The following is a 24,939-nucleotide window of genomic DNA, read 5'->3' on the forward strand; positions in this document are numbered from 1 at the left end:
GTAACCCTGTATAAAGCCCATTGGGCTTAATTGAGATGTGGTTAGAACTGCTATTGCTGCAGTGATAGGTCTGTATGATGATGCAGCATGAGGCGTCTATTACAAGCAGACATCTCCTGCTGCAGTACTGATCTGACCTACTGTATGTCCTAGGATGCAGCATCTGACCGTTGCCCCATTCCTGCCCCCAGACAGCAGCAGACTGTCAATCACTGCCAGCCCCAATGCATTTTCGCCTGAAAAAAATTAGGAGATAGAGCGATATGTAAATAATACTCATTATAGGGCTATCCAATTAGGAAAAGGTCCTGTTTTTAGTCAATAGATATTGGGATCCATGATGAATTCCCAGACCCATGTGTTATTGTGGATCTGGGGGGCCCGAGACATCTGAAGTCATCATTTTTCATAAGTTCCTCATTATTGAGGATAATTGAATAGCCCTAGGTTAATCCATTAGCTGCAGGAAATTACAGCAGCTAGTTGGATATCGCTCATAGGGCGGGATGTACCAGGCAACTGTGGTACATCCCGCCACCCATCGCAAAGACACTAATTGCATATCTACTGTATTAACATATGCAATTAGTATCACAAAGGGCAGCTCTTGCGATAATAGCTGCCCTTTGTGAAGTAGCCGGCGGGGGGTGAGCGGTTTCCCACGGCTCTCCCCCTCCTGTTCAGATGGCTGCAGGAACTGCCGGGCTCCTTCTCCCTGCACCCAGAAGGAGGAGGTCAGTGGTCCGGCCATTACAGCAGGGTGGCAGGAGGGGTCACGAAATGTAGCCCATAGGTTTCAATGGGGTTACACCGGCTAGAGCCTAACCCCTCTGCAGTGAAGACATATTGGTGGGGCTTTAGTTCATCAGAAAATGTGGTAAAATCCCTGGTAACAAGGTTTTTAACACATTTTCAGTTTAGTACACCCGCCCATAGTGTTTAAGTCTTGTTATTGGTACACCTTGATGTTGTAGGGCAAACCCCCCTTTTTATTGTCTAGAATAACCCCTCCCTTTCAGCGCCTGAGGAGTATAAGTAGTAAACTGATTGAGCAGCTATTATTCATGTTGTTGATGCTCGTAAAGCAACTTAAGGGGAAAATTACCAAAATGGGAGTTCTCTTTCACAAATGATGTTGCTCTGCAATATAACTCACATCTTAGTAAATTTCCCCCTTAGAGCCGGGATGGGGAACCTTTGGCCTGCCAGTTGTTGTTGAACTACACATCCCAGCATGCCCTGCAACAGGTTTAGCATGGCCAAATAGCAAAACTGTAATAGGTCATGCTGGGATGTGTAGCTCAACAAACAGCTGGAGGACCAAAGAATCCCCTCTGCCTTGCAGTCATGCTGGGAAAAAGTGCTATCAAAATAACGTAATAATAACAATGTTATTATTTAGCAATACATTTTACGCGGAATATGCAGAAAAAAAACCCATAGAAATGGTTTAAATAGAAATAGAATTTATATTTCAGAGCCATCACTCCACAAATTAATATATCTTCAGGCACAGTGCACACTGGCAGCGTCTGCAAATCGAAGCAAGATATGGGCATGTTAACTATGAGTTCATGTATTTTGACCCATCGCGGTTGCCGTTCTGCAGTACCGTGGCGTCATAATAACCTGGAAGTAAACATTAATGTGTGATGGCTGCTGATGGTGCTAAGAACAGTCCCGTACTGCAGGGATAGGGCGGCGGGTGGTCGATGCTCCTCGCCTAGGTACAGTATGTTTTAATGGCGTCATACTGTATTGGTGTCGCCATCGCCTGTTGTTTTTAATCCTTCACGTTTAGCTTCTTTTCTCTGTAGTCCTTCACGGAAGCAGCTGGTGCACCTGTAATGTTTTGTTGCAGACTCTAATTTTTTTTTATTAATTTATAGAAGAGACACCAAGGTTGGGTGTTATTCTAAGACCTGTTGAATAAGACCCCTGTTCCGCCAAATGTCAATCCTAAAGGTGTACACAGAGTGATGTGCTCCATGCATTTTGAAGTAGATCGCATGCGATCTAGTACATGTGACTGTGATGTAGGAATAGCCAATGACCATCAATGATTTTAAGTCATCGATGGTTTATGGCCGATGTTGAATACTTTTGTCATTGATGTGGGAACACCAGATGGTTTCCCTACATCGATGCCAAAGGAGAACTGATGTTTCCTTTTTATTTATTTTTTCAAGGTGCTGGGACATGGACCATAGTGCCACCCACGACACCCGGAAGTCCCGCCCTGAATTCTGATTGGCCCACGGGCCATTAAGTCAAAGATAATGGATGACCATCGATAGTTAAAACTGTCAATGGTTATCCATCAGATAGTTTACGACTATCAATTGCTGGTTGCAGGGTCACCATCGATGGCAACTGCACCGACTTTTTAAGACTCACCGGAATACGTATTCTAGTATAACAGTTGCAGGCAGGGATGAAATGGGAGCTGAGTTGGAAAGGCTCGTACAAAATAGCAAGACCTAAATAGAGCTGTTTATTTGGAATATGTTGTATTCGGCAATGATGTAAATCAATACTAAGTACACAAGTACATCTTCTTTACAACAAACTTTTAAAAATTCTTTGGGGAGTATTCAATGCTGTGGGCGATCGGCGACAGCGAGCAGAGCTTCCTGCTCGCTGTCACCACTCACCCTGTCAGTATTCAACGCAGCCCCCCTCATACGCCAATTCCCCCTCGCTCCATTTTTTGAGTGAGGGGGAATTGGCGCATGCGGCTCCAGAACCAGCGAGACTCGCGGCTAAATACAGCGAGTTTCCTGCATTAGCCGCAGGTCTCGCTGTTTTGGGGAATTCTCGCCGTCCTGTGACAGCGAGGATTTCCCCAGAACATTGAATAGAGCGAGCAGCCGGCGCGGGGGTTAAACAGCGAGGATCGCAGGTTTTCTGCAATCCTCGCTGTTTAACCCCCTCGCCGGCTGCATTGAATACCTGCCTTTGTAACCTTAGAAATGCAATGTATACTTTGATTTGTCAAAATAGCTAATTTTTGCACTTTTTCCCTCTAAAATGCATCTTATTTTCATTGCTATGCGAATCAGATGTACAAGCAATTTCTGTTGTTTGAAATGCCTCATGCCTATATTCTGTATGTAACTGCAAATGTTATGCCACATTGTTTTCCAGCCAAACACTGTATCATAACCTAGTATGCAGATATAGTTGAAATTACACACAGAATATGGGCATGCTGCATATCATTGTATGCGGTTATAATTTCAAAAATGTTTGTTACAAATTTGCTGTAATTGTGTACTTGTAAGTGATTTTCAACATTGTCGAAGACAACTCACAAAAAAACCCAGCTCTAATTATGTCCCACTTTCTAATTCGGACTCTTACATCAGCTGAGTTCTAGGTTTGGCATGGGCAAAACCTCTTGATCCAGCTTTTTACCGGAAGCTCTTCTACGAAGAAGAAAACATCCGACTTAATGAACTCATACGCTATTACATTGTCCGACTTTGCGAAATGTCTGACTTTAGCAGAAAAATCAGACCTTTCACAAAATTGGCCTCCATTACATCCCGCCAGATACTACAGTTACAGCAGAGTAAAATGTAGATGAATGTTGAAGCTTACTAATCATGTAAGTACAGATAACCGCTCTGCAGTATAAATTGAATGTTTTGAATTCAGTTTAATAATGAATGGTTCAAACAAACATTTTAAAGCATTTAACTAGCAAGGGCCATAAGTTCTGAAAGCATCTGTTACATGGCAATACTTCTGGTTAATACTGTATAGTGTATTCTGTGTATGATGTAGGCCAGTCACCAGACAGTCTATATGGGCTTCTCTGTAGGTTAGTGAAGTGGTTCAACAAACTTTCATGGTTCACAACAACCATAGGCTCTCAGACTTCTTTTGACAACAGGCCATGCTGGTGAATTAAATTGCAGCAAGATGGGGTGGTTTAAAAGTTTATACCAGTGGTAGCCAACCCTAGCCCTCGAGAGCTACCAACAGTGCACATTTTCCAGACAACCTAGCTGCTGCACAGCTGCACTCATTACTCACTGAAACATTTTAAAAGATCCACAGGTGGTGCTAATTAGCTCACTTGTGATTCTGTGAGGAGACCTGCAAAACATGCACTGTTGGTAGCTCTCGAGGACCAGGGTTGGCTACCCCAGGTTTATACCATCTGGAACACACAGGCGAGTTGCAGCCTCCCTGAGGACACAGTCAAACTTACCCGCTCCATTACTCCACTTCAGGATCCAGGGCCGCGGCAACCTCTCACTTCCCTGCTGAGTTCCGGCAAGACTGAGTGAACATGTGTCCAGAATCCAGCAGCAACGTGATTCCCCGGTAATAGCACAGCGCTGCCGTCGCCTGCACTGTGATTGGGGGAAGGGACCCTGCTGTGTATGAGCCAGCATCCGTGGACGCGACCGAGAGCTGCTGCAGACACAGAGCATTTTATTCCGGTCAGGCAGCACTGTGAGGCTGTGAGCCGGGCATTATGTAATCTGAGCGCTGCTGCTGCTCTGCGCTGCCCGGCAGTGAGGGATGAAAAGCGCATGCGCATTTCAATCCCGAAATCCCAGGATTGGAGGGTCCAATCCTGGGATTGAAATCCCGGCCAAAATTGCCCGGGATCCCGCCGATCCCGGGATTGGCATCCCTAGGTGTGAGCAATGATGAGCTAGTTTTTACAGCTGTAATTGCTGTATGAATTGAAACAGGACTATTGTGAGAATGCCACAGCACCCAGTTTGGGGTAGCGAGTCTCCTCTTTGCTCCTCATGCATTATTCGTATAACATAAATCAGTGGTTTGAACATTGTATATATTTTGGTACTTATGTAGTATCTGGGCTGCCGATTTTTTGATTGTATGCCTTAAGTTAAGGCATACAATCAGATGCGATGCGATGCGATATCGCATCGCATCGCATCGCATCCGATATCGGATGCGATGACCCGATTTTTCCATAGGAATCAATGTTAAAATGATTCCTATGGAAAAATGGGTCCTTTTCATACCCCTACTATCCAAGTGGGCATGGAGTTGGATATAAACCTGTGGCGAGCGTAGCGAGCCACCGAGCCCGAAGCGTGGCGAGCGAAGCGAGCCCCGCGAGGGGACGGTATTCGTCCCCTCGCGGGGCTCGCTTCGCTCGCCACGCTTCGGGCTCGGTGGCTCGCTACGCTCGCCACAGGTTTATATCCAACTCCATGCCCACTTGGATAGTAGGGGTATGAAAAGGACCCATTTTTCCCATTGAATTCCATGTTAAAATGGACTCAGTCCATTTTAACATTGATTCCTATGGAAAAATCGGGTCATCGCATCGCATCGCATCGCATCGAATCGCATGGTCGCATGCGATGCGATGCGATCTCCCGATCCGACCCGATTTAGAAATCGGCAGCCCAGATACTACATAAGTACCTATATTTTTATTTAAGCAGTGTGAAACATGACGGAAGATTCTCAGAGGAATTTCCGGTCGGTGTACTACGAAAAGGTTGGGTTTCGTGGAGTGGAGGAGAAGAAATCCTTGGAAATCTTGCTGAAAGATGACCGTTTAGGTAAAAAGTACAAAGGGACATTGTTGTTTTCCAAATGATGGATGATGAGTGGATGGTTATGCAAAATGATAGGGAAACATACAGGGAAGACATAATGGGTATCAGTATTTGTACTTGTATCCTGTTAAGACAGTGCTGGTCACTCTATTAACCACTGTGATTGCGACTTACTGTAATAGTCTCAAAAAACAACAATGAAAGAACAAAGCAAACTAAACTCTTTCTAAGTGGGTATTCCTAAACTACCTGGTTCTCTAGGCTCACAGTATGAATGTCATCTGAATTCAGATGTTGCATCTCTTTCAAGTGTAACAGGTAGTTACAGTTTTTCCACCCATGTTACCATCGGCAGCTGGCGATGATGATGATGATCAGTGATGACTACAGTCAGTAGCAATGATGCATATTACCCTACTTAGGGTGGCATTGAATTACCACTGTAGCTGTGTCTGACTATCCTATTAGCCCCAAAGGCAGGAGTTATTTATTTATTTTTTCTTTAATTTACCTGCCCCTGTTAATGCATGATTTCTTCATGGATTGTCAAATACAACACATTCTAAGTAGCTAAATTTACTCATTGATAAATAGGCCCCTTACTTTAATCTGCAATATAACTGAAGTATGTGAGTAGCAGGCAGGGGAGGCAGTGCCTCCCCTGTCCTAATTGATCACAAAAAAAGATACTTGTGTATTATCACGGCGCCCACTAAGCTATTTGATTAGTGGGCTATTCTGCGTAGAAAACCGCATTGCATCTGTATTGTAAGTGCGATGCAATGCTATTTTCCTATGCGATTTATTCAATGCTTTTTTATTTATATTGTATAGGGTGTACAATGCCATTAGGTATACAATTATGACATACAATGAGGTTTTAGGCACCCCCCCACTATCCACGCCACCCTGAGGGGGTGGGGCGGCGGCAGAACGCGTCCTCTGACCTTTTCATACCTCTACTATCCACGTCGGCATGGAGTTGATTCTATATAGTGTAGCGAGCCACCGAGCCCGAAGTGTGGCGAGCGGATGCGGAATACATGTAAAGTAATCCGCGTCCCCTTGCGGGGCTCGTTGGCTCGCTGCGCTCGCCACACTATATAAAATCAACTCCATTCTGACGTGGATGGTAGGGGTATGAAAAGGTCAGAGGACGCGTTCCGCCGCCACTCGCGGGGCTCGCTGCACTCGCCACACTTCGGGGTGGTGTGGATAGTGGGGGGGTGCCTGAAACATCATTGTATGTTATTATTGTATACCTAATGGCATTGTACAGGTGCAATGCAATGCGATGCGATTCCCCGGGGCTAAGAGAGCAGTTGATGAATTACATAGGAAAATCGCATCGCACGGCCGTTATAATGGCCCATGCGATGCGATTTTCCTACGGTGCCGTACGTAAGAAACTTGGGAGCCGTGATAATACACAAGTATCCAACAAAAATTCCAAAGAGATTTAGAACACATACTGTGTAATAAATATCTTATTTGTATTTTCTTTTTTTATATATACACATATTTATGTAAATGATGAGGTGGGAGGCTGTGCGGGGCTATTCACGGGCAGAAAAAGAGTCTGCAAAGCCCATTGAAAAACAATGAGGAAGTGGCACCTACACATCTGCCTCAGTGACCGGGATGTGCCTTCAGCCCATATACAAAGCACGCCCCTGTCACTAAGGGGTTTATTCTAGTTCATTCTTTCTGACAAAATCCTTCTTAGATGGACAAAACCATGTGCACTGCAGGGGGGGGGCAGATGTAACATGTGCAGAGAGAATTAGATTTGGGTGAGTTTTTTTTGTTTCTGTGCAGGGAAAATACTGACTGCATGATTTTACACTGCAATATAGATCTCACTTTGAAGAAAAACCCCACCCAAATCTAATTCTCTCTGCACATGTTACATTTGCCCCACCCGCAGTGCACATGGTTTTGTCCATCTAAGAAGGATTTTGTCAGAAAGAATGAACTAGAATAACCCCCTAAGTCTGATGTGATAGGACAGCAGATCAGGCTGTCCCACATTGACGGCCTGTATCCGCTGTCACGGTTACGGGTTAAGGCGATCACCTCCCATACATAATACAGCTCCATACCATGTGCTGCCGCCATGTGCCGGAGTCCAGGAATCTGCATCAATACCTCCCACAGCAGTGACATCACCGTTGGGTAAGCCAGGCAGACATAAGATGGTCGACAGGGGACTAGGTCGACACATGCGGTTGACATGGTTTTTTTTTACTGTTTTTTTGTGCCGACAAGCGGTATTTCATGCCCTACCATCCAGTCAGGCGTGGTGGGAAAATAAAATAGTGTAGCGAGGCACCATGCCCAAATGATTGCGAGGGGATATGGTACACTTAAAATTGTGTCCATGTCAACTGTGTCTACATTTGGGTAAAAAAAAACCTGTCGACCTAATGACTGTCGACCATATTATGGTCGACGAAACGATACCATTCCTTCGCTGGAGGGGCAGTATCGGGCTTTGGCAGCGGCAGGATTAGTTCCCATTTAAAAAAATGGTGCCGCAGAGCCTCACCAGTTCTTCACCTCACTACTCATGACTGGTAGAAGTTCAATTGTTATGATATGGGAGGTAATTTTAGTTGGCTACCAAAGCAGTGCTATCCGCTGCTTTTTGAGCTATGTTCAGGATGAAACTGAAGTACCGTAGCACGAAACACTCCTTTGTTCAGTGCTGTATGAGTCCCAGTGAGTAATGCCCTTCTGTCAGCCTGTACTAACATTCACAATAGACTGGCTCTAAAAATGTCACGTATGTACTGTGTGTGTGTGTGTGTGTGTGTGTGTGTTTTGAAGAGTAAAGTGGTCAGCCATATTTTATCATCTGCATTTCTGCCCACAGATATTGAGAAGCTTTGTACCTTCAGTCAAAGATTCCCTCTGCCATCCATGTACCGAATTCTTATATGGAAAGTTCTCCTAGGTACTGTACATTACACTTATTATAACATTACTTATTACCAGATAAATAGATTTTTGTTTGTGGTACTTGTGTATTATCACGGCGCCCCCGATTTCCATCGTAGGGCATTGTACAACCACAAAATCATGCGATGCGACGCGATTGGACCCGATTTTAAGTTGTACAAGCACCCAAATGCCCCCCAGACCCGATTTTGGATTGTACACCCACCCTGATGGGTAATGACTATGTTAAATCCCCCCCATTGTTAACGTCACCCCACTATCAACGCCAACCCGAAGCGTGGCGAGCGCAGCGGTATGCGTCCTCCGACCTTTTCAAACCCCCACTATTCACGTCAGTGTGGAGTTGACTTTATATAGTGTGCCGTGCGCAGCGCGCCCCGCGAGGGGACGCGGAACACGAGCCCAAAGCGTGGCGAGGGGACGCGGAATACGTGTTAAGTAATCCACGTCCCCTCGCGGGGCACGCTGCGCTCGCCACGCTTCGGGCTCGTATTCCGCGTCCCTTTGCGGGGCGCGCTGCGCTCGCCACGCTTCAGGCTCGGTGGCTCGCTGTGCTCGCCACACTATATAAAATCAACTCCACGCCGACGTGGATAGTGGGGGTATGAAAAGGTCGGAGGACGCGTACCGCCTGCGCTCGCAACGCTTCGGGTTGCCGTTGATAGTGGGGTGGCGTTAACAATTGGGTTCATTTAACATACTCATTACCCATCAAGGTGGGTCTGGGGGGTCATTTAACATGGAAATAACCCCATTATAATGGCATGCAATGCGACGCAATGTTAAAATTGTATACTCAGCCCGGGGAAAGTCGGAAATCGGGTCCCATCGCATACCTTAATTAGTGGTATGCGATGCGACGCGATGGGCGCCGTGATAATACACAAGTACCTTGTTTTTTTTTAATTTAAATGTATACAGACACCCAATGAATACAGTAAGTGAGAAACCCTTTATCAATACCGGAAACGTTGATACTAGAACCTACCTGCGTGGGTCTGTCATTCTTTTTGCATTTGTCTTGTTGGAAGTTGCGAGTGCATCTTATTACATTGTTCATATATTGTCCTCATCTCAGGGGATGTTTGGAGTGAGTGACGGGCAATACTCTGTTGATTTATTTAGACCTTTCTAGAAGATAATAGATAGATCCTAATTGGTTGCTATGGGCAACATTCTATTTTCAATAGAACTCTCATCTTAGTTAATATACCCCTTAGAGTGCACCACTTTTACACATTGATATATCATTGCTTTACAGAATTGTAACCATTACATATTAGTAACTGTTCTATGACCATGGTAGCTGGATTGCTATTTAGTTAAATATGTAGTCAGCATAGATTGATAAAGTTTAGCACACGTGGATGCTGAGATTAGAAGTATGCACGTTTTGTGTATTCTAATCATGAGCATGTTCTGGTAGGGGTGGAATTGTCAGAGACAACTGAGGCAGTTGCTGCCGGGCTACAGCCCTGATTGGGGCACATCCGCCCCGTTTTCCGGCAGTCCTTCCATACCCATTCCCTGCAGCTATTGTAATGCGGGAGCTACCTAGCGCATAGGCTGCCAGCATTAGCAGCGCTCGCCCTCTTCTGTCATCTGTCTGGGTGCTTTCTGCTGTGCGCTCTGGTCGCGTACATCAGATGATTTCCACCCACCAGGTCTTGCCTCTATATGTTTGATTTATTTTGTATTGTTTTTGGCTTCTTAAAGGAATACTGCCTTCCCACCAGGAGTCTCACTCTGTGGTGATGGTCTACAGGAGGGAGCATTATGATGATGTTCACCACGCTCTGCAGATTATCCGCTTCATTAGTAAATCCACCCCCAAGATTGAGGTGTTCCTTCACGTTTATCACCTGGAGACAGGGAAACTGTCGAGAAGAAATATATACCCTCTGGTATGGTTATCTGCTATGTACACATGACTTTTTAACTACACCACTTTCAAATGTGAATTTTACGGTACTTGTGCATTATCACGGCGCCCAAGATTTTCATCGCAGGGCATCTGATCGCATGCAATGCGATCAGATGCGATTTTTAATTGTATGACATGCGATTTTTAATTGTACAAGCACCCTGATGGGTGCTTACTATGTTAAATGCACCCCCATTGTCAACGCCACCCCCACTATCAACGCCAACCCGAAGCGTGGCGAGCGCAGTGAGCCCGCGAGGGGCGGCGGTACGCGTCCTCCGACCTTTTCATACCCCCACTATCCACGTCGGCGTTTAGTTGATCTTATATAGTGTGGTGAGCCACCGAGCCCGAAGCGTGTCGAGCGCACGCGGATTACTTGACATGTATTCCACGTGCGCTCGCCACGCTTCGGGCTCGCCACACTATCTAAGATCAACTCCACGCCGACGTGGATAGTGGGGGTATGAAAAGGTCGGAGGATGCGTATTGCCGCCCCTTGCGGCCTTGCTGCGCTCGCCGCGCTTCGGGTTGGCGTTGATAGTGGGGATGGTGTTGACAATGGGGGGTGCAGTTAACATAGTAAGCACCCATCAGGGTGCTTGTACAATTAAAAATTGCATCGCATGCCATTTTGCTGGCATGCGATGCTATGCGATATTTTATTGTACATTGCGGGTCTTTTCACCCGAATATCGCATCGCATACCACTAATTAAGGTATGCGATGCGATGGGCACCGTGATAATACACAAGTACCAATTTTACTTTCTCTGGCTCCCAAGGCTCTGGATTGTCTTACTTTCTATAATATGCTAGAAGCGGAATTAACTGCTAGCATGTTTGGGGGAAATGAGAGCAGTATGTAACTGTGGTATGCTATACTGTAATCCTGATTCAGACTCAATTGCTAGGCTGAGGGGGGGTGGGGGCTGCCCAGCACAGGGCAAGGCCACCCCGCATACCGGATCTCACGCGAAGCGCTCGCACTTTACCGGCTGCCTCCTGGTTGTGCAGCCTAGCTGTCCAGACCACTCCCACAAAATCACCTGTACTCATGCATTCGCAGAAGTGCTTCTGTGCATGGGTTTGAATTAGGCGGTATTTAGTATGTTAGTTGGGCACCAACTATAGTTAGTACGCTCATACCCCCACTATCCATGTCGGCATGGAGTTGATTTTATATAGTGTGGCGAGAGGACGCAGAAAACTAAGCAAATAGCTTAGTGGGCACCCAACTAACATATAAGTACCAATTAGGCTTTATATCAACATGGCTCATTGACTTAATAATCTGACTCCCAAAGTATTATGCCACTTTCTTTTTGGTTACAGTCAAATTGGTGCCTATGTCTGCCAAGTCACTCCTGCCCAGCAACAAAATGCCATTGGAAAGTATTTCCAAATAAGTCTTTGTAACTGGCCACTTGAGGAAAACCCCTACAATGCTTTGTTTTTCATACATTTTCCTTCCTTCAGTTTACTATTCAAATGTTATATTCCAGGGCTATCAGAGGGTGGTATTATACAAATGGTCTTTTTTTTTTTTTCCAGGAACCCGAGGATGAATCTTTCCTTGCCATAGCCAGTGCAATGGAGGAGATGGTTGATGATGATGTGGATTGTTATTGGCTTATCAAAAATTTTGTTCATCATTTAGATACCAAGTTTAAGGATTCTCAGCCGCAGCTGGTAAGTGTGTAAATTGGCATACCCATGCTGAAATATGTAGGTGTGATACTTGCCTGTGTTTCATTATTACTGCATAGACCCCAGCTGTAAAAATATCATAGTTTCAGAAAGTGCATTTACAGCCTCTTACTAGGGAATACATGGTCAACAACCTTTAAAAGATTGCAGGCACCTAAGATTTGCCTTTCTGTAAATCAAAACAAATGCTCATACACTGAAATAATGGGCGAGATTTAATGCCACCTGTGTTCAGCGGCAGTGCGAGATGTCTGACGAACTCAGACGGTTTTTAAAGGGGAATTAACTTACAAGGCAAAACCATGCCTTTGTAAGTTAATTCCCCTTTAAAAAAAACGTCCGAGTTTGGCGGACAGCTCGCACTGCCATTGAACTCGGGCGGCATTAAATCTCGCCCAATGTGTACTCAGTTAAAGGATAATATAAATGTGTTTTTATTTGTTCTCTACTATTCAGCGATCATAATGGATTGTGCCTTGTAATGGACACTGTATTCCACTACTTTCAGGTGCCTACTTGCAGATTTTATAAGACTTTTAAATTAATATGCAGAACCCCTGTCTGTCTAATACACTGTAATATGCTGTGATGGTGCTGTTACATTTAGCTAATATACATGTGTGTCCACATACATCTATTTTCCATACATACAGGTTGCGTGTCTTTGCGTGCATTTTTTTCTATGTGTCCTGTTTCGCCAATAAGACACTTTTTAATGGCAAAGTTGCAAAATAGAGTTGTTGCATGTTGTAACATGGCTCCTGGAGGCTCATGGGGGCATTTTTCAACAGTGCTCACTGATGTAGCATTGCCATTTGCTGCCACGTGGGATGGTACTGGGAGCTGAGAACCATACAGTTTCTGTCTATTAATTAATCCATACTGAATAATAAAAATCTTCCCAGAATTCGCATGACCTAACAGATGAGGTAGACAAAATGGGTTCTAGTAGTTTTATGGATTGCTAATTGCAGTTTATGCTTTCAGCCTGTCTAGAACATTTTTTTAAAATAAAATCCAGCGGTCCACACTGATGTATAGTTATTGCTTGTTGTCATATTTAGGTTATTGACAGTCTATGTATATGTAGTGTGTTTGGGGGTGGAGCTTGCCAGGTCTTGCAGAGTCAGGAGTGAAAGCCATTTCCTTTCATTACAATTGGCAAGGAATACAGCAGCACGGAGTACTTTCTGCGTGTTCCTTTTTATAATGCCCTCCTGAACGTGCCTACAATTAATTAGGATAACATTTCCTTTTGTACTCTTTCCAAACACTGTCTGTGCCCTGGTTACAGATAGTAGTGATATATTGCTTCCCCTATGTTGCTGGAAACATTAACTACAGATATATTTCTAGTATGCAAATGCTTCTATGTTCATCTCTGTGCATATAACTGTTATATGAGCTGCTGGATTTCCTCTCTGGGTACATGTTTCTATAACCCATCATTTACAGTGCCCTCCTCTATATTACAGCAGAAAGCCTTTGAGCATTATCTGAATTTAGAGGACAACAGACTTGTGACTCACCTGAAGACGTGCAATGCATTGGATAAGCTTCCATATCACTTGTGGTTTAGGAAGTGCTTTGCAGGTTGTTTACCAGCATCCAGCTTACAAAGGTACAATTATATCACTACTTCTCATTTGTAAAAACTGCTTCAGACCATTGCCCTCCTTCAATTGTGGATTATATATTAAGAGAGCAGCTAGACTTGAATTATAAGTGCATCCATGTAACTATAAAGCAAGTAAATTTCCCACTTTCAAATTTCTAGAACCTGTGTTTGTGCAATTGCTCCTGTTTCTGCAAGGGTCGTTGGTTTATCAAGACCACAAATTGTGCATACCTCCATTTTCGATGTCACCAATAACAATATTTAAAAGCCAAGTACAGATCCCTGGGATATCACCATCCGGTGAATGCGTTTTCTATCCTGCAACCAAGATCTTATCCATTCAACCATCTCAGTATCCAATCCCATGCTTTCAAGTTTATTTAGCAGTCTGCTATGTGGGACAGTGTCAAAAACCTTACTAAAGTCTAGATAAGCTATATCTACAGACCCTCATTTATCTATTACTTAAGTCACCTAGTCAAAATGGTGTGTTTGGCATTATCTCCCTGGAGTAAATCCATGCTGTCTGGGATCCTGTGAATTGCTGGATTTAAGATGATCTACAAGTGTTTCTTTAAAGAGTGTTTACATTAATTTCACTAACGTCCTTGATGGGATACTGGGAATGGTCTTAAGACATTGGGTATTAGAGGGTATCCGCAGGAGACAGGCACATCTATAACTTTGAAGCTGGGTGTACTGGCTCCTCCCCTCTGATTCCCCTCCCAGGAACCAGTTTAGAAAAATGTGCCCTCAGGAGAGGATGCACACTGCTGGAGCTCCAGAGAGTTTGTCTTCAGTTTATTTTCTTTTGTTATTTTGGGGTTACTGTGTTGGACTTCACAGTATCCCTGCTTCGAGGGAGTCAGTTGAGGAGGGTTCAGCTGCAGGCCTCTTAAGGTACCGAGCTGTCCCTGCTGCAGGACCACTGTCCTGAGAGGGTGTTTGTACTCACGGGCATTGCGCTGCAGTGATACTCACCCCCAGCATGCCGCACACTCCTGACACAGTCCGAAGACGTCTGTGGTGAGTAGAAACCGGAGTCCCCACAGTGGGGTACCCCGGCTCATCGTGCGGCAAGATGGCGGCGGCGGCAGACGCGGTACCCGGCACAGGGGCTGCGCAGACCCCCCGTCACAGACTGGCTGCGGGTGACAGTCCCTGGGCTACCAGGGCAGATCCCACCATAAAACGCTGTTCAGTGTAAAGAGCGCCATTAAAACTGACAGCCAGCGCCAGTATAAAGATCAGTGAAGCCCCTGCGCCATCACAGGGGGCGGGGCTTCAGCGGAGCGAGGCCAGAGCTCTGAGCGCGCATACACTACTTCCTGCTTCTCCCTGGGCGCCATTACTGTCTCCAGATACACTCCTCAGCGGTGAGGTGTTGGACAGAGGAAATCTGCAGAAAACAGCAAGTGTATTTAGCGCTAAGATCGCTTAATTGATCACACTGTTCTGTGTTTATGCGTGTTACCAACTCCTAAATAGGAGTTCAGGTTGTACAGGGTGTGCTGGTCTCCTCAGTATAATCTGAGCGCTCCCCCACGTGCTTGTTAAGCTACACACTTCCAGTGATAGAGCTCACACATATATAGCTGCTATACACTGCACATTGATTTTATATATCTTTATTTCATTGTGATTGTGGTGTGTTTGTGGATAAAAGGTTACTCTTTCCTTCAACATGGTGAGGAAGTTAACCTGTCTCATTTGCAGCAGCAAGTTTGTGCCTAAGTCCACCTCACAGATTACTTGTGAGGAATGTATGACCACTCAGACAGGGGTTTCACCCCAGATCAGTGGTACTCCTCAATCAGACTCACAAGAGCCTGAGTGGGCTGCTGGCATTAAAACCATGCTGCAGGCAGTGTCAACTCAATTGGCTGCAAATACAGTGCAGACCAAACAGGTGCAGCAGGACTTAACAGTTCTAGCCGCACGGGTGGATAATATAAATACCACCACGGGCCAGTCACGTAAGCGTGCTGCAGCCGCCATGTTGCCTGATTCAGACGATGATCTGCAGGCGGGTGACGACACAGATGATAACGTGGACGACGGGGCTCTGATCCCTGATTCACAGTCATCTCTTAGAGGCCCAGAACCTCTTATTACAGCAATAAGAGAAGTGTTAGACCTTCCTTTAGCAGACATGCAGGAAGGTGACCCGTTTTTTGGGTCCCAAAGGAAACAGCAAATTGTTTATCCTGAACAAGTTGACCTTGATGAGACGTTTAAGGAGGCTTGGAAACAACCTGAAAAGCGTTTCCAACTGTCTAAAAGGTTTAAGTCCAACTTTCCCTTTGATCCCACCACTAGAGCGGTGTGGGAAGAGCCTCCGGTTGTGGATGCATCAGTGTCCAGACTGTCCAAGAAGGTGGTTCTCCCCGTTCCAGGGGCAGCAACACTCAAGGATAGTACAGACAAAAAACTGGATACTACCCTTAAGTCCATGTACACAGCGAGTGGGGCGTCTCAGAGACCTGTCCTCGCCAGTTGTTGGATGGCTAAGTCCATTTATACATGGGCTTCTCAAATCCAGGAAGGCATGCTGGCCGATATGTCAATGGCGCAGGTCGGAGAGAGACTTCGCCATATCCAGGATACTGCAAAGATCCTGTGTGGCACTCAGAAGGAGCTTGGAGCTATAAATGCTCGCTCTTCCGCAATGGCGGTTTCAGGCCGCCGGGCCCTCTGGTTAAGACAGTGGGTAGCTGATCCAGAGTCCAAACGTAGTGTGGAAAGTTTGCCTTTTAAGGGAGAAAAGTTATTTGGTAGCGAACTTGACGACCTTATATCCAAGGCTACAGCCGGCAAGTCGACTTTTCTGCCGACGGCTTCCACTCACGCAAAACGTCCCTTTCAGGGCCATACGTCCCAGTCCTTTCAGGCTTCTCAGTCCTTTCGGCCTTCCAGGCCCAGGCAGAGGGCGAGAGGCTCCAGCTCGGCCGCCAGAGGGGGCCGTGGCAGGTTCAGGAAGCCCGCCAGCACAGGATCTCAGGATCGTGCCGCAAATGCCTCCGCCTCTAAGCCGGCAGCATGACTCGGGTTCCGACCCTGGAGTCACTTGCGAGGTGGGGGGTCGCCTGTCAGCTTTCAGCCAAGTATGGTCAGTCTCTCACCTGGATTCCTGGGTGAGAGATCTTATTACCAACGGCTACAGGTTGGAATTCGAAAAACCTCCCCCTCACAGGTTCTTCAAATCAGGTCTGCCGGCCTCGGTGGGCGCATCCTGGGCGGCTGCTCGGGGTGTGTCAGCTCTGCAACTCTGTAGAGCTGCTACATGGTCGGGGCAACACACCTTTGTAAAATTTTACAAGTTTGATGCCTTGGCCAAAGAGGATACCCAGTTTGGGCAGGCAGTACTGCAGCAGTCTCCGCACGTACCCTCCCTTTCTGGAAGCTTTGGGACATCCCCAATGTCTTAAGACCATTCCCAGTATCCCATCAAGGATGTTAGTGAAAATAGGAATTTAATACCTACCGGTAATTCCTTTTCACGTAGTCCTTATGGGATACTGGGCGCCCGCCCTGTGCGGGGGTCTGGCTGCAGTTTTATTCTGCTTATTAAAGTTCAGAAGTTCACTTGATTGTCTTCTGTTAAAGAAAATCCACCCAGTTGGTGGTATTATAGTTGTTATTTTTGATGAATGCGGGTGTGCTGGCATGAATCTCACCACACTATTCACACTTATGTTTACATAGGTGACATATAAAGTATTCCTCTCATATGTACATTCTCCTTCGGGCACAGTTTTTCCATTAACTGGTTCCTGGGAGGGGAATCAGAGGGGAGGAGCCAGTACACCCAGCTTCAAAGTTATAGATGTGCCTGTCTCCTGCGGATACCCTCTAATACCCAATGTCTTAAGACCATTCCCAGTATCCCATAAGGACTACGTGAAAAGGAATTACCGGTAGGTATTAAATTCCTATTTTCCCTACTACTGATGTGAGGCTTACTGGTCAGTTGGTTGCGTCTTTCTTGCTTCCACTTTTGTGCAGTGGTACAACATTTGTTTTTTTCCAGTCCTCTGCAATTACTCTTGTAGCTAGTGACTGGTAAATATTTATGTTTATGGTGCTACCAGCACACCTTCCTTTTAAGCTCTTTTAGTATCATTGAATGTATCCCATCTGGCCCATTGATTTATCCACTTTTAGTTTTTAGAGTTCTGTTTGGACCTTCTCCTCTGTAAATGTACTTATTCACTGCAGCTTAACTGTGGCCCCTTCTCCTCTATTTCAGTAGTGAATACTGAGCAAAAATAAAGATGATCCGCCTGTACATTGGCCCTTATTCAGATCTGATCGCAGTACAAATTTGTTCTCAAAATGGGCAAGACCATGTGCACTGCAGGTGTGGCAGATGTAACATGTGCATAGAGAGTTAAATTTGGGTGGGGTGTGTTGAAACTGAAATCTAAATTGCAGTGTAAGAATAATGCAGCCAGTATTTACCCTGCACAGGAACAAAATAACTCACCCAAATCTAAAACTCTCTCCACATGTTACATCTTCTCCCCCTGCAGTGCACATGGTTTTGCCCATTTTGAGAACAAATTTGTACTGCAATCAGATCTGAATAAGGCCCATTGTCTTCCTCGACAAAACTACCAGTTTCTGTCTTTAGTCTTTTTCTGTCTTTTGTTTTTTCTTTTTTCACTTGTATACCTTTAAAAAAAAAAAAGTTTTGCCTCCTTTACCCCTTGACTGGGCCATTTTCTTTTTAAAATTCTTTTAATCACAATGAAAAGTTAAATTTTTACCCCAGAAATAACTGGGTCTTGGCCACTGCTCTCTGTGAGACAACGTTTTGTGCAGCCCAGGTACAATTCAGTCTTTGAAGGGTCAGATCATTGACACTGTGTGTTGCCTGCCAGTTTGTGCTCAGATGGGCTTATTACAACACTTTCCCTACAGGCTTTATGTCTGGAAGCGAGGTGTGCATAGACAGAAATACTAAATAGTGTATATCTTTTCTCTGATACATATATATTTTTTGTAAGTATTGACAAGTGGTCCAAACCTTTATCTATATAGTAGTAAAGCTGGACATACATTATATACTCCCCAGGAACTAAGTGGCCTAATTGAATTAGATTTACCCATTTGATTTAAGTGAAAGTGTCATGCTTGGCCATCCTGTGGCTCTCCACATCCCAGCCTTCCCTGCCAGAGTTCTACAATTCCCTAATAGCAAATCTGTGGCAGGAAATGCTGCGACTTGTAGTTTTCAAACAGCTGGAAAGCCACAGGTTGTGTGTGTCTATGAAAGTAATATAGCTAGGATATATTATTAGCATTTCAGTGTACTGCTCTATGAATCACAGTTGCTCTCATATGCCTGTTCCCATTCCTTTTTCATATGCCACAGGGTGTGGGACAAAGTTATTAGTGGATCCTGTAAGATTTTAGTATTTGTAGCTGTGGAGATTCTGCTGACCTTCAAGATGAAAGTGATTGGTCTAAATAATGCGGAGAGTATTACTGTATTTCTGGACAAAGTAAGTATAAGTCATACTGCAAAAATTCTCAGCTCATTTCCTCAGAATTGTTACATAAGAGAATATTTGTATTTTTCGTAACATGTCAGATTTACCCCATTCACACCGAGTGGAAAACCTAGGATATTCCCAGGGTGACCCGGGTTCTGGCTCTGTTTGAAATGGTTTACCTGGGTACAAATTGCAGGGGCCTCAACCCAGATCACTACCAGAGTTGTATGTGAGCGAGGTGCTCCGATGAACATGCAACTCAATTCTGGCTAGAAAGCATACAATAGTATAGTGTAGAATAGCTGTGACGTCATATCCTATATGATATCCTATACATATCGTACATTATTTTCAGCACAAATCTTATGCTTTTCACCACAAGGACGTAATATTGCACGGAACATGATTCGTACCGTGTGTATGCACCTTTAGGTGTAAAAGAGGTGTTATATAGAGACATGGTAGTTGTGCTGTAACCTTACCTGCTCTTATGTTGTTTTCTAATTGTTCTGTAATACCCGGGTTATTGTTAATCCAGGTTTCAGCTCAGTGGAAAAGGCTCCCAAAAAATAACCTAGGTCCAGTTCACAGGAATCCAACCCGGATAGCTACCAGTGATGGACCTGGGAAGGTCCTAGGTAACAGCGCAGTGTAATTGGGTTACCCGGGTCATCCAGCCAGGGTCACATTTAAAGCCATGAGAGATGACGCTTGGAGATTCTTGTCCATGTGCCAGCAGAACAGAAGCACTAGGAATAATCTGGGCCGGATGTGTGGTGGACATAGAGTCTGACCAGGGCTTTTAGTGGAAAGTGGTGTAAGGAAAGACCATCATACTCTCTAAGCCTAGTGTACAGTGGCATATGTCTGTCTTGTATTAAGGGGTAGCAATGTGCAACATTACACTTGGCTTGTTTGCTAATATATAGATTTGAAGTTCTTTACATAAATACCGTATTTGCCATAAAATAAAGTAATTTGGTACAGCACTCAACCAGGAATGCAGCCTATGGTGTATTACATGTGAGTACCTTATAGCCCAATAAGTATGGTGGTAGGAAAAATGGAGTGTAAACTCCCCTGGTGCCACACAGTGAATGAATAACATGGTACTTCTCTCTTGTGCTTAAGGGGCGTACACATGGGGTGATTTAAGGCCCATTTCTAAGCAATCTGACTCGATAAATAATGCAAGGATCGCTCCATGTGTACACCCTGTAGCAATGGACTGCGCATCGCCATCGCCCATAGAGATAGGGCATGCATTGTCTATCCTGCTTAGATCGGTGTTTTGCCTATAAGCATAGGAAATAAAAGTGCATGCATGCTCAGCACGGAGCACCAGTCACCCCGTATGTACACGGTTTTATTCTCAATGCACAGATTTTTGGTATGTTTGGAGAGATGAATATAAATATTCTGACAAACCATACATTTATATATAAATATATATAATATATATAATAATGCATAAAATGAGCTCAAAAGTTGAGCACTGAGCACTAAACATCTACATATAACTCCAAAACATATAAAACATAAATGCTAAATATTCAGTCTCAGGCAATCAGTAAATGGCTCGGTAGCCACCTTACCAGAGGTAGGATAAGTGTCCAGCAATATTATGCACTGGGAAGAGATCCAGAATACACCTCAGTGACTAACCGAACACTGCTGCCATCCAGATAGGTACCGCTCCTCAGCTGATCACACTGCCTCCAGGGTATTAACGTCTTTCAAGCTTTATAGCTCTTCCTCAGAAGGCAGTAGTGTTTGCCATAAGGCTACTAACAATACATCAAATTTGCCACCTGTCAAAGTGCTACTTGACCAATATATTCAGTCTATATAGGTATGGGGTAGTTACAAGGAAGAAAGTGATCCCAGGTAAAGTTATGATTGCTGGGGAAAGAACAAACTTATGTCTGTGCACAGCAGACGTACTGTGTAATTGTTTTGAAGTTGTCGAGGTATTGCTGCCAGCCCTCCTTATTCTACTGGTATAGGAGAAGCATTTCTTACACATTCTGTTTGGTGTTTTTCTTCATAACATTTCATTGTTAACTTTAGTGGCCTTTTTTATTATGTGGCTATTTGAAGTAGCAAAGGAAACTCTGTGGTCATGTGACGGTGTTTTGTTCTCTCTTAGATCCCTGAAGACAGCACAGACCCGATAGTCAGCAAAGCGATAGACTTGTGGCATAAACACTGTGATACCTGCCCATTCTGTGTGAGCGTCGGTCCTGGATGCTGACTTACATCTGTACATTTTACTTTATTCATTTTATTTATCAATAATTGTATATTGTCTATTCTTTCAAATATGTAAACTGTATGCTTGTTTGTTGGAGCCAATACATGAACTTTTTCCAACTGTTGTGTGGTCTATTTCGCTATTATCATTGACCATGTATAAAATCTTAAAGATGGAAAAAGAAAAACCTGTTGATTACATGAGCTGTAAAGCTTGATCCATATTACCAGATTGCAGTCACCTTGCGCTCAGCCTTCACACACCAGGGATTTTATCGTAGCCATCCCAACACCTACAGTAGTACTGTATAGAAATATTTTTGAAGCCGCTCTCAGCAAAACAAATTTTTGTTATCTTCACTATTGGTTGTATACCTGAAATAATTATTTTCATTCAAGACGTTTGGGGCATTGCTGTCAGCCATAGTAATAACAATCTAATAGTTGGCTTCCTGGCATGATGCACGCAGGGAATTTTTTCTAGCAGTCTGGCTGGCTTGTCTATGTCATGCAGGATTGGCTATTGGGGTCATCATCTGCTGCACCTGATAGTAACTGCTAATGTCACTACTATTAAATCTATGTAGAATTTAAATTCTATTGGCAATGAGATCTCTTTGAGTCATTAAAAGTAAAGTGTTAAATACAAAATATATTCCTATTTCAGTCCCTTGTTACTGTATGTACACATTGGCCCTTATTCAGATCTGATCGCAGTACAAATTTGTTCTAAAAATGGGCAAAACCATGTGCACTGCAGGTGGGGCAGATGTAACATGTATAGAGAGAGTTAGATTTGAGTGGGGTGTGTTGAAACTGAAATGGCAGTGTAAAAATAATGCAGACGGTATTTACCTGCACAGAAACAAAATAACTACCCCCCCAACTAAATCTCTCTGCACCTGTTACATCTGCCCCACCTGCAGTGCTCATGATTTTGCCCATTTTGAGAGCAAATTTGTACTGCGATCAGATCTGAATAAGGGCCATAGATTGTATCCATAGGTTCTAAAGATCCAGGTGAAATGACTACAATACTGAGCACGACTGCACTGAACATCCAAAAGGAACCGTATAAAAAATTATTGCAAATTCACTGGATTAAAAGAATTTCCCTCTGCTAGAGAAAGGACCCCCCTCCCCCCTCCTTACCCAAAAGAAACAATGTAAATTGCCAAGACAGAGTAAAGAGTCATTCCTAATTGAGCTCATTGAGAGGGAAGCTTGCATACTAAAGTGAAGCTTGATTACTTAAGTGAGTTGGAAACTGAAGCAGTAGTTCCTTGCCTGTTACCTTCTCTCTCACTGTTTTCTACCAAATCTACTACAGACGCTGTCTGTCCTCCCAAATCCCTCTGTCTGCTTTCACTAACCTACCCTCTCACCTTCGGTTCCTCATGGCTGTTAATCTCTCAACTTCACTTTCTCCAACTGCTCCTCCCCCCTACCATCCCATACCTATCCTGACCACTCGCCCCCGCACCCCCACCCTCCCAATGACCCCCCCCTCGCTTCTGCAATCCCAAAAACCTTATCCACATAAATACACAACCCACCCCCCCTCTTTCCTGTGCACTATGGAACGCCAGATCCATCTGCAACAAACTCCCTGCCATCCATGACCTATTCATCTCTAGAGCATTCCACCTCCTTGCTATCACCGAGACCTGGCTCTCCACCTCTGATTCTGTCTCTCCAGCTGCTCTCTCCCACGGTGGCCTGTCTTTCTCTCACACTCCCAGGCCTGACGGTCGCCAAGGTGGCGGTGTGGGTTTTCTCCTCTCAGCCTCATGCACCCACAGTGTCATTCACCCTGAACCCTCTCTCCTTTTCTCCTCCTTTGAGTCTCACTCTATCCGTCTATACTACCCCTACCACCTCCGTGTCGCTGCAATCTACCGCCCCCCTGGCCCTATCTCCCAATTTCTTGACAACTTCGCCGCCTGGCTTCCACACTTCCTCTCCTCCGACCTGCCATCTGTCATTCTTGGTGACTTTAACATCCCCTTGGATAACCCCGCTGATCCTGGCACCTCCAAACTCCTCTCTCTCTGCTCCTCTCTTGGCCTATCTCAGTGGACTACCTCTCCCACCCACATCCAAGGACACTCCCTCGATCTCGTCTTCTCTCGCTCTTGTTCCCTTACTGACTACACTATCTCACCTTTTCCTCTTTCTGACCATCACCTCATCTCCTTCTCCCTCACTGCTTCCCCCTCTCCCACCCCCCCTCCCAAGCGCATTGTCTCACGGCATAACGTCAACACACTTGATCTTGCTGCCTTCTCAAACACGCTGTGTCCTCTTCTCGCCCCAATCGCCCTCATGTCCTGCCCGAACCTCGCTGCCTCCCTCTATAATGACACCCTATCTTCGGCATTGGACTCTGCCTGCCCTCCCTCCTCTATCCCTCTTCGATGCTCCAACCCCCAACCGTGGCACTCACCTATCACCCGATTCCTTAAAAAGTGCTCTCGCACTGCTGAGCGCTTCTGGAAGAAATCACGCTCCCTTGCGGATTATCTCCATTTCAAATTCATTCTTTCCTCCTTCAGCTCTGCCCTTGCTCTGGCCAAGGAATCCTACTTTAAGTCCCTCATCCTTTCCCAATCATCCAATCCCCGCAGGCTCTTCGCCACCTTCAACTCCTTGCTCTCCCCCCCTCCTCCAGCTCTTCCGTCCTCCATCGTAGCCGCTGATTTTGCTACCTACTTTTCAACCAAAATCTCCTCTCTCAGGACTGCCATCACTGCTGCCATGACCTCACCCTCTCCCTCCTCCCCTCCTACATCTCCACTCCCCTCCTTCCAACCCCTGTCCTCATTTTACCCCACCACTGCTGCTGAAGTCCACTCTATCCTCCAATCCGCTTCTCCCTCCACCTGCCCGCTCGATCCTATCCCCTCCAATATTATCCGTCATCTCAGTCCATCAGTCTGCTCTCACCTGGCTCACCTCTTTAATCTTTCCCTATCCTCTGGGATCTTCCCTTCCTCCTTCAAACATGCTCTTGTCTCCCCAATTCTCAAAAAAACAAATCTGGACCCCAACTCTCCATCCAACTACAGGCCCATCTCCCTCCTCCCTTTTGCCTCCAAACTTCTAGAACGTCTGACCTATAATCGTCTCCTAAGCCACCTTACTGCTAACTCCATTCTAGACCCCCTCCAATCCGGGTTCCGCCCTTTACATTCCACTGAAACTGCCCTGACCAAAGTCACTAACGATCTACTATCGGCTAAATCCAAAGGCCTCTTCTCTATCCTCATCCAGCTTGATCTGTCGGCTGCCTTTGACACTGTTGACCACCCTCTCCTGCTCAACACCCTCCGCTCCTTTGGCATCACTGGCACGGTCTTCTCCTGGTTCACCTCATACCTCTCCGATCGCTCCTTCTCCGTCTCCACTCCGAGCTCCT

The 24,939-nt window shown here is 45.2% G+C and overlaps 1 protein-coding gene across 1 annotated transcript; it reads left to right on the forward strand.

Annotated features, from left to right (window-relative positions):
• The first annotated feature begins 1,581 nt into the window (after positions 1–1,581).
• TBC1D7 (TBC1 domain family member 7) lies at positions 1,582–21,641 on the forward strand. Its single transcript, XM_083187898.1, is given in 9 exon segments — positions 1,582–1,727; positions 5,439–5,561; positions 8,434–8,514; positions 10,236–10,423; positions 11,997–12,134; positions 13,628–13,773; positions 19,148–19,277; positions 21,418–21,479; positions 21,481–21,641. Coding segments are annotated over 8 exon segments (879 nt in total). The 5' UTR covers positions 1,582–1,727; positions 5,439–5,449; the 3' UTR covers positions 21,503–21,641.
• Positions 21,642–24,939: the final 3,298 nt, after the last annotated feature.

This window comes from Crinia signifera, chromosome 5 (genome assembly GCF_055691185.1).
Source record: "Crinia signifera chromosome 5, ASM5569118v1, whole genome shotgun sequence".
In the NCBI taxonomy this organism is placed as follows: domain Eukaryota; kingdom Metazoa; phylum Chordata; class Amphibia; order Anura; family Myobatrachidae; genus Crinia; species Crinia signifera.